Source organism: Etheostoma spectabile, chromosome 8, assembly GCF_008692095.1.
Source record: "Etheostoma spectabile isolate EspeVRDwgs_2016 chromosome 8, UIUC_Espe_1.0, whole genome shotgun sequence".
Classification (NCBI taxonomy): Eukaryota; Metazoa; Chordata; class Actinopteri; order Perciformes; family Percidae; genus Etheostoma; species Etheostoma spectabile.
In genome coordinates this window covers 33,742,495-33,755,452 of record NC_045740.1, presented here as the reverse complement: position 1 = coordinate 33,755,452, position 12,958 = coordinate 33,742,495, and the positions used below count along the sequence as shown (strand labels likewise).

At 43.1% G+C, this 12,958-nt stretch overlaps 1 protein-coding gene and 1 long non-coding RNA gene across 2 annotated transcripts in view; one reads left to right on the top strand and one right to left on the bottom strand.

The window, feature by feature from the left end:
• Positions 1 to 159, top strand: part of LOC116694609 (uncharacterized) — a 7,634-nt gene extending 7,475 nt beyond the window's left edge. Inside the window, exon 2 of the long non-coding RNA XR_004333219.1 lies at positions 38 to 159. This is a non-coding gene — a long non-coding RNA (uncharacterized LOC116694609). The remainder of the gene's footprint in view (positions 1 to 37) is intronic.
• ripor1 (RHO family interacting cell polarization regulator 1) overlaps positions 1 to 12,958 on the bottom strand; it is a gene marked incomplete in the record, with an annotated part of 32,518 nt that overhangs the window by 3,472 nt on the left and 16,088 nt on the right. The window contains 12 exon segments of the mRNA XM_032524297.1: positions 1 to 131; positions 493 to 583; positions 1,847 to 1,930; positions 3,953 to 4,149; positions 4,588 to 4,740; positions 4,956 to 5,117; positions 6,076 to 6,211; positions 7,479 to 7,590; positions 9,466 to 9,602; positions 10,604 to 11,288; positions 11,866 to 12,038; positions 12,577 to 12,702. Of these exon segments, the coding sequence (XP_032380188.1) occupies positions 34 to 131; positions 493 to 583; positions 1,847 to 1,930; positions 3,953 to 4,149; positions 4,588 to 4,740; positions 4,956 to 5,117; positions 6,076 to 6,211; positions 7,479 to 7,590; positions 9,466 to 9,602; positions 10,604 to 11,288; positions 11,866 to 12,038; positions 12,577 to 12,702 (2,154 nt within the window).

Here is a 12,958-nt window from a genome sequence, read left to right as displayed (position 1 = left end):
GTGTGTGTGTGCGTGTGTGTGTGCGTGTGCGTGTTAGAAAGCTGTGCTGGCCATGCTTCCTGGAGCGAAGAGTCTCGGTATGCTGTCCTGAGATGTCTCCACGTGCCTGTGCGCCATCTTCCCCTCCTCTCCTGCGCCACACAGTGAATTAAAGGACAAAAAAAGTGGAATGAAAGAGTGGACAAATGTCTGTCAAGACATTTGTATTGGACAAATTTAAATGGCAGAAAACAAGCAAGATGTACAGTACATGTCTTATTTCTGCCTTAAATATTGTCTAATGTCACAATTACATGAAAGAATGGAATAAAAAAAAGAAAATGGGTGAAACAAATACAGAGAAGCAATTTAGCATAGTTAGAGTAAATATTTAAGAAACGGGTAAGTAATTGCACATTCAATCAATGTCAAATTATTTCTCAACATGACTTATTTTAACCAGAAAATGTATTGTTTAGCTGTCATTTGAACTAGAATGCTGATTCTTATTACCGAGCACCAGCAGCGCTTGTTTGGCAGCATCTCGGACTTCGTCCTTGTCTGTCCGACACAGATACACTAACTGGTCAATACTTTCTTTGGCCTGGAATGACAACAGATGGAATACAGTGGTCAGCATGCTAGGACTACGGCTGCAACAATCGATTATTTTCAACGGCGAGTCATCTGTCGAGTATTTACTGGATGAAAGGATCAGTTGTTTGGTCTCTAAAATGTCAGAAAATGGTGAAAAATGTAGATCCGTGTTTCCCAAAAAACCCAAGATGACGATTTGTCCACACCTCAAAAATATTCAGTTTATTGTTACAGAGGAGATAAGGAACTAGAAGATGTTCACACTAAAAAAGCTGGAATCAGAGAAGTTGTACTTTGCTTTTTTTAAATGACTCATTTTTTGACTCATAATTTAATAGTTGACCACTAATTGATTCATGTTTGCAGCTCTACTCTCGTTTGACTGATGCTTTTTTTAAAAAGTGATACTGGAATATTGAGCTTAAAGTTGCTGATGTTCACTACCTTTATATTTGGGTATTATAATGTGTAAAACACCTAAATGCAAGAGGAGCAGACATCTGACTAATATCCAGACTTTTGTCTGGTTTCTGACCTCTTTAGATTTCTGAAAAAAGGTAATCCAGGTGAAAACAAGATGCAAAAATGTAATAGAATGTATCAGATTCATGTGTAGAACCGGCGTATTCTCGCAGAGAACAGGCAGAAATCTTAGGTCTAGAACCGCTGCTGTAGAGGGAGAGTTTGACTTTTCAAGTCAGGGTTCCTGCAGCTTACAACAAGTCAAATTTAAGACTTTTTAAGACCTTTATCACAACATTAAAGTATAACAAAATTCAGAGTCACACAAGTACTTGTAAGGTTAATAAACTTATTAAAATTGAATGAAAGCGACAGAAATAATAATCTGTAAATCTACAGCCAATTATATTTGGATGAGCAAAAGAAAAAACTCCAACACCACGCAATACAAAAAACATTTCAATGAGCATTAAAGGTAGCGTTACATGGATGTAGGAAAATTAAGACCGGTTTAACATAATTTAAGACCCAGAACCCGGCGGTTTTAAGACTTTTTGAGGCCTAAAATTTTGATTTTTTAAATTTTAGACTTAGACTTTTTAAGACCCCGCGGAAACCCTGTCAAATGTCTGTAATAGTTAAGCAATTTTTTAATAGATGACAACTCATCGGTTCATCTTTGCAGCTCTTATTAGGACATTATATATTACTATACAGTACAGACAAGATTTTATGAGCGCTGAATGTGTATATGTATATGTCTTGTGACAGCTGTGGATGAGAGGACAGACTGTGCATGTGTTTGTACCTTGAGACAAGCTAAGGCCTTGCATCCACAGACTCTGGTGTCCACATTCTCATCTTCCAGTAGCTCCAAACAGTTGACCAAAGCCTGAGAAAGACAAAGTACACAGTGTTGACTTCTGCAGTACACGTTACGTACCCACTAGTCTCGCATTGCCGGACCCTGCTCCACAGCCCTGCGGAGTAAGGTCTGTCTAGTCCTCACAGCATTCCTGGATCAGAGAAAAAATGTGCTCTGGTTTATTGGCATTTCTATAATCCCAATCGTCATGGGCGTGGCTAAGCGCAGGAAGGAACAACGGTGCCTCTGCAAAATCGGCTCAGGAAGGAACTTGTTTGGTAGAACATGTGTACGTTCAAAAGTTGTTTTAGTCAGAAAACTCTGCGAAGTATCAAAAAATGCATCGTCATTAAATACCCAATTTCAATACCTAAGGAGAGTGTAGATTCTCTGCCCCAGCCCGAACTTGACCAATATTTACTGCCACTATCCGGCCGGACCGGGCCCTTGACCAAGCATTTGTGTTTTTTAATCATTACTTAATTAGCCTAACTGGGTGGGGAGAAAGCTATGGCTCTCCAGATGTGGGCTCTCCTATATGCGGTGCATTGTTGGCCAGTGCGTCGACATGGAGACCGTGGCGAAGGACAGTATTAATTAGGTGATTGAGACAAGAAAGTCTCCTACATGGTTCCAGGGCTTTGATTATGCTGCTGTCTTGATCTGTGACCCACATTATTTGTCTGTGGGAGCTGGGGTCAAGTTGTTTTTTACGTTTCTTTATTGGGATCCATTTGCGATCCGTTCCATTCTAAATGAACAAACAACGCAGTTCATCCTAGCTGAGAACGTCTCTTATAACGGCCCACGTATTGAAACGTTGTCAGCTTTATATCACATTCAGTTAATGTGCCGGGCCGGGCTCAGACCCAACGGGTGGGGTCAGGCTTGATTTTTTGGGCCTGATCTAAGCTTTACTAAGGAGTAAATCTCATCAGAGTCAGTCAGCCTATCGGCATGCAGCATTCTTCTAACAAGATCTAATGTGATTGGCTGTCTAATGTTACACAACTCATGTAGTAGGAGCTGGAAAACACATTTTGTGCCGTAATGTGTACTGTTGTAATTTTTTTGTTTGTTTATAAAATTGGTAGCAAAAAAAGTATTGTTTATGAACCGGTATCAAAGTGAGACCGGGTACGTGTCCTGGGCCACCGCCTAATCAGCTGTAAGCAGAACTACGTACTCCTTCAAAGTATCCTCACGTCACAGAAACCACTCAGTCCGTCGCGTGTCTTAGATGTTATTATCATTTACTCAGTGATGTGTCGGAGATTTTGTTCCGGTTCTGCCTGCTCTTATATTCCCGGCTGTCTGGAGATCTGTGCCTGATAATAACATTATTTTTAATTTCATAAAATGTCCCTAAATTCACCAATATGTATGATATTATTGCAGACATTCCTGCTCTTATTTGGTCTATTTTGTCTCCTTTTGTTATTTGTTAGTCACGCATTGCCAGATATATCTCCAGAGCCTGAGTGGTCGATGCTGCGGCTGTGGAACGGTTTCATTTCCTATAAATTCTTACAACAAAAGTCCTCCACCTTACACAGAACGACTTTTCAAGCGATTCCATTGTTGCAGACTACTTTTCTATATCAGAATGAAATCCTGAGAGTCCTGCTAGAGTCGGGGGGCTCCCGCAGTCTTAGTCGTTTGGTGTAACATCATAAAACTCTGTCCCATAAAACTCATACTATGGCGCAGCGCTAAACTAGACGGTAAAGGGAGAGTTGCAGATTTCAAACCTTCTGAAGCGAGATCATTAGTCTGAACAAAGTCTGTACAAAGTCTTCTAGTGTACGGTCGGAAAAAAAAAACTTTTATGTTACTTTATGTACACACATTCCACCAAAACAAGTTCCTTCCTGAGACTATTTTGCAGAGGCACCGCCCAAGACGATTGTGATTGGTTCAAATAAATGCCAATAAACCAGAGCACATTTTTCCTTCCATCCCAGAATGCTGTGTGTTCTCGCCAGACCTCCGCAGCGCTGTGGAGGAAGGTCTGGTAATGCTAAGTCAGATGTTGGTGTGTGCTCTGACCGGCTCTCTCTGCCGGGGCTGGGCCGCCAGGCTCCTCAGCACAGAGCTGGCAGAGGCCGACACTTTGGCCCGCGGGTCCTTTAGTAGTTTGGCCACAGCGTGAAGTCCTTCTCTCCTCAGGCTGCACTCTGCAGGACGCCGCAGAGCGTGGACGATCACATCCTGCTCACATGACGCCAGCCTCTGCACCAAACACACTGCAGGAGGGACAATATCACTGATTACTGTCACTGAGCAGAAGATTTTTAATTTAGCTGTGTGTGTGTGTGTGTGTGTGTGTGTGTGTGTGTGTGTGCGTGCGAGAGAGAGTTGTGATGAAAACCCAGCATAGGACATCCGCAACAAAAGTATGAAAGGTAGTTAAATTTCAATTTAATGATCATTACAACGCAGAGTAACATCAGGCAATCGGCTTCCTGTTAACACAGGCGTGCACATGCCCAGTGGATGCGAATGGTCATGTGATACAGGTCATGATGGGACATGTTAATAAGAAAAGAAATTATTGTTGCTACAGAGCTAAAACTCGTGTTGACGGAGATCAAAACGCTGCTTAAAAAAACTAAAAACGGAGTAGTGTAGAGTGTAGAGTGTGTGTGTGTGTGTGTGTGTGTGTGTGTGAGAGAGAGAGATACCTTCTTCTGCCAGCTCAGTGACGTGTGTTTCCATGTCAATGATGCTGTTGGCCTCCAGGTAGCTCCACAGCTGGAACAGCGTCACCATCACTCCGTCTCTGTCGCGCCGTGGTAACTTCTGATCCAGCACTCGCTCAACCAGACACTGGAACACTGGACACACACACACACACACACACACTTGTCAACATGCGCGCGCCGCGCGCACGCGCACGCGCACGCGCACGCGCACAGCGCACGCACACACACACACACACACACACACACACACCACACACCCACACCACACACACACACACACACACACCACACACACACACACACACACACACACACACACACACACACACACACACACGTCTTTGTACCTGTGTCGGCCATGTTGCTGGCACTCTCAGGAAGGGTTCTGGGGTAGAGTGTAGACAGTGTAACGAGGAAGCTGTTGGCAGAGACGCTGTACACACTGCCCTGCCCCATGCAATGTTGCCATAGTGACACAGCCCCCGAGCACAGGCCCAGCTGCGGTATCACTGTGACGGACGAAGACAGGACAGAGGATCAAGAAAGGAGTTAGTCTTTCATTTCTGGATCAAGCTGGCTGAAGTTTACGTTGTTTCTTTAGTTCTGTGCATGGAGGTTCATTGTTGACCTTATGTGAGGAAATGATCTCATAAAGTTTTCAGAAGCTGGTTTCAGAATCGTTGGTTAAAGCAGACTGGAACCTTTAGGCTGAGAGGCTTTGTTTTTGTTTTTCCAGGTTTCCAACATCTATAGGCCACACTTGTTTTTGCTCTTTAAATATGCAAAACCCTTCTATAAGTGTAGTCCAATCTAAACCAAATTTGGTAACTGTAAATTGGATTTGCATGGCTATAATAATTATTATCATTCTTCCGCTGTTTTTGATGTTCCATATTGATATACTCATTGGTTATTCCATACTATTTTACAGTGATTCTTGTGGACTATATATTTGACATGTAAATTGCCATGAGTGTGTACACATAAACTCTGAGTGATCCTGTAAAATTGGTAGTGTTACGATTTTAATGGTGCAACAGAAACATAATACATTTTTAAATAGCGATGAAGATACAGCAAAAAAAAATTACAAAAAGTTTCTGTTATTAAATAACACATTTAGAAGATTGTGCAGGCTTGGTGGAGGTATGTTTATGTATTTCACCTTTATTTTTACACGTTTAATTTGAAATGAATGGAGCCTACTGGCAGTCTGGCACACGTGGGTGCTCAGTCTCTGTGCCTATGGGTAACGGTACGCAACCCCTTACTAAGCAGGGATCTGAATTTGATCTCTAGGTGGGTCATCTACAGAAGTCACTGAACCCAGAGCGACACTATCCATTTGATAAATGGATGGGCTCAGTGGGAAGTGATTGATGATCTGACGGCTCTTCTGCATATGACAGTGATGGCTGAATGGGACATAGACAAACCCAGAGTACAGACCCAGATCCCAGAGCTTACCTTCAGCAGGCTGTCTGAAGCGTCTTGGGTTGTCCTTGGCGATGCGTCGGATGATCTCGAGGACCCGAGCCTCTCTCAGCAGTCGGTCCAAGGCGTACATCTCTCCGCACCGCAGCGGACCAAACATACCCAGACACTGCAGACATAATGTCTTATATTATTTCAAAACAGCTTTGACACAACAGTACATCTTTACTGAACTAAACTAAAACTAAACACTAATCTGGTTCTCTGCAGCCAACCTCTAACAAGATGGATAGAATGCAGTTTTGGTGATTATATGGTATGTTTATCAGAGAGCTGACAGATCTTTTATTGTTGTTGCACAGAACATTTACCTTTACTGCTTCATCATTTAGTGTTGCAATCCGTCTGCTACTTCAGCACCACGGACAGCGCCATGGTTTTATCCAGAGAAATAAAATGGATTGAAATGCCATTGAACTGTTTGCTGTGATCATTTGATTAGTGAAAAACAAAATGGCGTAGTTGTCAGTTGTCATGATGAACACATGTCAGACCCGAGAGGAGTGAGGGGGAGGGACAGTTAGACCCAGCCACAATGGATCAGCAGCATCAGTTACTGCAAAACCTCACCACATCCCTCAGTTTATACAGTACGACAATTCAATTACAGTTTAGATTTCAACTTTTTTTTTTTTTTACAACAGTGACGGCAATGCCACAAGAGCCGCTGATGGCAGAAAGGTAATTTGCAACAACAGTTTGAGTTTCTCAGAGTTTACGAGGTGCAATTGAATGCACCATCAGCTCAACAAGTTGCACATTCTTTGGACATGCGCAAGTAGGCAGGGCAGGAGAAAGAAAATAATACTAGGGAGTCGCCGCTCCTGCATTTGTTTCCAATCCAAAATGAAAATCAAAAGCTAATTTTGAAAATTGAAACCCCTACAATCTACCACACCATTTTTTATAAGCTAAGCAGAAAAACTATGACTACCATAATATCACAAACACTGTAACAACAAGAACTGCTTCTGCTACTTTTTAAAGGATGTATACTTTGATTTGTTGATTTCCACTGGTTACAAAGACATTAACTTTCTTTTGAAAAGTAACACCCACCGCTACTAATAAACTTCAAACTGTCATGCTAGATAAGCCAGATTTACTATGTACTTGTAGAATTAAAAAATAATACTTTAACTTTAATGCTTGAAGTATTATAAATATAAATACTATAGCCTCTTCATCCTGCTTCTTTCGTACCGCACTTCCAAGTGAAATTGTGTAGATAGAGAAATAAAATGACTTTAGTCCTGTATTCATCTATAAGGTGCTGCTTATGTCCAAGACTGGTATAGCAAGCATCTCTGCTCAGCTGGAACCTAACAGTTTGGAGTAGGGGAAAGGATTTGAGGACAGTATTTCGGGTGTCCTACCAACAGCTGCGTGCTGCAGTTCTTCAGGTGGACCACCAGGGAGCAGTCTAAAGTGCTACAGCCTGTGGTGAGGGGGGTGGAGGGGCTATCCCAGCCTCTGTCCCGCAGAGACCTACAGAGACACAAGAGCAGTCTTTATAAGACGTCCACAGAGTTATGGAGGCTTCCATCAACACTGTTAGTGTCAGCGGTCACTTCAGTTCACTTTATTAGTTCTTGTGTCCCTCAGTGGGAAAATAACCAAATACAGACACAAAATAAAACAGGCAACACATAATCAATACATAAAGTATTATAGACAAAAAAGTAACAAAGTTAATATACCGTATTGATCTGAATATAAGACAACACCCCCTATTCAAAACTCATCTTTTGGAAAAAAACTATGCAGGACCAAATCTTGTTTTAATAAAGACAATATCTATTTTAAATTAGTCCCTTATTTTGTCTTTTGATCACATAAAAACAAACCCTCCAGTTCTGGTTTGGGGACATGAAAGAATCAAATCTGGACAAAAGCATATCGGCCCAGCCCTACTAGCTAATATTGAATATTTGACCATATTCATGCTTAGAAATTGTATTCATTGTAAATATTTTTATTTTTATTTTTTGCAACTAGGCTGCTTTGTGTTTGAACTGACAAATCAACCATCAAAACGGTCAAATGAAATTGCTAGCGGTGATGAAAGGATCCAATAAACTGGAGTAGTATCTGGATCATTGTTTAATAGATCAGGCATGAGTGACTAATGCAGAATCAATGCATGGTTCTTCGTTGGTGTCATAATGCAGAGGTTCTCAATCTTTTTTCAGCCAAGGACCAAGCTAGAGAGAATATACCGGGGCCCCTCATGGATGTCCCCTAGCCCATTACTTTCCACTTCTATAGTCTTACTTATGTGACAGGACAACACAAGAGAAATGTATTAGAACAATTTTAGATGTGAATCAAAACATATTTGCAGATTGTAAGAGTTATAGTTTTGTGAGAGTAGAACGTAATGTAGATCTAAATTTAAATATTTGTTGATGAAGCCTTTTGAAAAATCGTTTTCCATATCATGATCATTTAAATGAATGAATCTAAAAACCTTTTACGGACCCCTGGGGGACGGCGGACCACACCTTAAAAATCTAATTTCCCCCCGTGAGGTGTAGAGAAACAAAGAGCAGCTGCAGGTATCAGCATCTCCACAGGGAGAAAACCAGTGGGATAGCATCCCATACTGTGACCACCTAAACCTGCTGATACGAGAAACCAAGGCTGCCCCATTTGGGGCCCGTTGGCTCCATTAGTGCTCCATTTGTTTGGGTCCACCATGGCATTTGACATGCTCGTGCTCATACAGTTTGTGCAGCTAAAAAGTACTTAATCTGAGTTTTACTGCAATGTAAAGTACAGTACTGGTAAACCTCCCTATTCAGTTACATAGGTATGTTTTCATCTACAAAGCACCAGGGTTTGTTTCCCAGCATGCTCACTGATCTCACAGATGCAAAGACCAGTTTCTTCCACAGAGCAGTCCGTCTGGGGTATAGTGATGCTGCAACACAGCTCCACTAGATGGCAGCAAGATACTTCCACAACAAAGAGGTTCTTCAACAGCAGGAGCTAGAGCAGAGGATTATTTCACGAAACCTAGATAGTGGATTAAGCCGGGATTTCCCAGTTGACTCAGTTTCACGAAAGCAGAGGCACATGGAGATTTCTTATGTGCAGCTAGCCTGCCCCTGACCAGGCTAACAGCCAGGATGGATCAACCCTGGAGCCTTTTCTGTTCACTCAGCAGTGCTTTTACCTTATTATTATCAGCCTGCATTAACACATGGACATATTACATATCATCATATTATGTCCTTTCTGCTCCTGACTGATGAAGTGGGTGAGGCAGTTTTGATAAATTACATGTCTTATGAATAAAGTGAAGTGTGCAAAACGTTCTCCAGAGCATCCTGGGGGTTGAGTTTGTGTGTCAGCACTGACCTGACGTTTCTACTCTTCTGGTTGCCCTTCTCCTCCTCTTCCTCCTCCCAGTCCGACGTGTTGAGGAAGTCAAAGCTGCCCAGCGCCGTTTCCACAGTAAGGCTGGCCACGCTGGGTGAACGGCTGTGTCTGCCGCCCTACACACACACACACACACACACACACACACACACCAAAGCACACCCACAAACACACACACCACACACACACACACACACACACTGTCAGGTTGTTCTTAGATGTCTAGATGCACAAAGAGCATACAAAGACTTATACAAGACCAAGATGTAAAGTAAGACTGACATTTCACAGCATAAAAATAAACATTTCAGTACTGCGTTTTACTAATAATGTCTGGGATAGCTAATATTGGATGATAATATAAATCAGCCAATAATTACTCATGACAGCATCATTTTTGACAGCAACCTCACTTTTTAACCTTTTAGCAACCAAATCACCAGAACTGCCTTCCTCCACCTGAAACACCTTGCCCGTCTCCAGCCATCACTCACTCACTCACTCACTCACTCACTCACTCACTCACTCACTCACTCACTCACTCACTCACTCACCTTGACTGCTGCGGATACTCTGATCCACGCATTCATTACTTCCAGAATCTACTACTTCAAAGCCCTATATAAACTTCCCTAGTCATTTCCTTTGATTGAGTTTGAATGAGATTGAAATAATCTGGTTGCTGTGTTCATGTGACTGGAGAGACCTGGATATCTCACCCCCCTGATCTCTGCACCTCTGTGATGGGAACTGGAATTATCACAGTTTAACCCTCTGAGGAAGAAATACACACCGGCGAGTCCAAACTATGTTTGACAACACTCCTACTCAAAAAGTGATGTTATAAAAATGTCATTTTACTTAGTAAATGTATCAAGTTAAGCTACAGGAAAACGGAAAAAGTAGTTTGCACCGGGGCCATTAATTCATTTCATATAGCCATACATTAAATCAGTGATAAAAGATGGATTTATAAATATGATTATGTCTAAGTTTCCAACCGAGCCGCCTCCCTGTGACTGTAGTTTAAAAAATAATCAAACCGGTTTTGCCTTATACACTGGACCAATTAAACCGGAAACTGACCCAAGTGTACTCACGCTAATTCCATCTTTACCTTGAGTGTGACTTGCAGCAGCTTCAGCTCTTGTTCCAGTAGTTGTAACTCGGGGAACTGTCCTCTGTAATCATCCAGAGAGGAAACAACCGCCGCCAGGGCGTCTTCTAGCCCGCTGTCCACCAGAACACTTCCCTCTCCGGACACACGATCTGGCATGTCCTCCTCCTCCACCGACACCCGCCGGGCTACATACGTCTCATCCCCGCTCTCTGGGAGTGTGATGCACTCTCGCTGTGTGTGTGTGTTCATTTGTGCTGGAGTGTTAGGGTCTAATGCTTCGGTCCCGGGGGATGAGGACGTTTGGACAGCGCTGGATGTGTCCCGCTGCTTCTTGTGTTGATGTTGATCTGTGACATCGTCCCCTGTTGTGTTTTCCTCTATGAAGCCGAGCCTGGTTGGCAACGGGTCCGTGTCCGCGGAGCCGGGCAAATCAGGAGTTCTGCTGAGCATCTCCATTTCAATGTCGGTGATGGAGAGCCCAGAGGCCAGAGACATCACCTCTCCGGACTCGGCGGACCTGTCCATCAGCACGACGCCGTCAGCACTGCCTTCGCTGATGTGGCTCAGAGAGCGCGAGTAGCTGCGTGAGGCATGGCTGTTGGTCACCACCGCAGGCACTGCTGCGTCCGCTTCCTCGCTGTCAGCTTTGGTCTTAACACTGACTGTCCCCTTCTCCACTTCCCTGTAAATCAGTTCATTTTACTATTGACAGAGCACCAGCATGCAGACGCATCCCTGTGCTTATGGGTATACGTAACAAACAATCAGTCAATAATAATTATTTTTTTTAAAGGTCCCATATCGTGCTGCTTTTCAGGTTCATACTGTTTTCATACTGTCTGTCTGAATATACCTGTATTCACCCTCTGTCTGAAACGCTGCGTTTTAGAACCTGTCTCTTTAAGCCCCCCTCCTAAAAAAGCCCAGTCTGCTCTGATTGGTCAACGTTTGTGGGTCTGAGTCTCTGCTCCATCGTTGCAGCCGGGGAAGGATTGTAACGGCACTGTAGCGCCACTTTCTACCTATATACAGTACAGAGTATAGTTGTCACAGCATACAGAAGTCCTGATGGTTAGTTTAAAGGCAGTTTGTGAATACTGGCTGTATGTATTTCTGTAACTGAGTGATTTGATACTTTCATTGTTTTTATGTAGCACCTCCACCTGCTTTTTAATCAAAGATGTCATGGATATCTCACTTGGGACCTTTAACCTATGAGACTGATAATTAATTCCACAAAAACCAAAATCAAACGCTACCTGTTGCTCTGTGCTTGGTGTGTGGACGCGTTGGGAGCCTCACTGACAGCGCTGACTCTGTAGGGGGGGTTTGGCGTTAAGGACGACGAGTCTCTGAGGCAAAATGAGATGTTGGGCTGTGGGGAGGAACTTCCGCTTACAGCCGGCTGGATGTCTGGTGTCACCACCACTGCCTAGAGAGCCAGGCACAGTCACGACATAGTCAATAACTGTAGTTGTTAGAAGAGAAAAGGTCCGGAGTGCTCGGATATTTAGAAAAATAATAAGGATGGTGCTCTTTGAAAGGGAACAGAAATGTAAAAAAAATAGAAATGCCCAAGGCTGTCTGCTGGCAAAAGTTTAAAAGAATGCAGCCTGAGAGGAAGCGCTCCAGAGAGGCCTTCCAAGCAGAAGTCCCCTAACTGTGAACCGTGACCGTTTGCACTTCCAAACAGGGAGAGATCAAAGCCTGAGGAAATGTCATTTCTTTTACAAAGTGAAAACAAAACAAAAGCATAGACGCATAAATAACAGGGTGTAGTTTAGTTAGACCATCAGGGACGACATTTAAAAGGTACCGACAGGTTTCAGCAGGAAAAATAGTTTGATTGCCAAAGTGTCCCTTCCACTGTCGATCGAGATAATGACACAGTGATAAACAGAGAGCTAGACAGAATCCTATGGCTCAAGACTGCGGACCATAAAGAAGGTTTGGTGTCTGTTGTGCGTTACCTTTGGATGTGTAGAGTTGCGTAGCCCTCCGACAGAAAGCCGAGGACTGGAGGAGTCATCAGACGATTCCGATGAATTGGACCACGCCGTTCCATTCTCTAACTCTTCATGGCGCCGGAGCATGTTCTACAAGACAACAGCAGTGTTTTAAAGGTCGGGCCAATGAAAGAGGAGTTGGACAAAGACCAGTGGGGGATGAAGTAATCAGGTCCAGATCTAATACCACAAGACAAAGTTACAAGAAAAGGTCTTGCATTGAAAATGTTACTCGTTAGTGAAAATGTATCATCAGGAAAATGTACTTAAACTATTAAGAGAAACAGTACTCAGTGTGGAACATCCTCCCATTAGAGAAAGTGTGAAGGATCCAACCAGCTGTGTG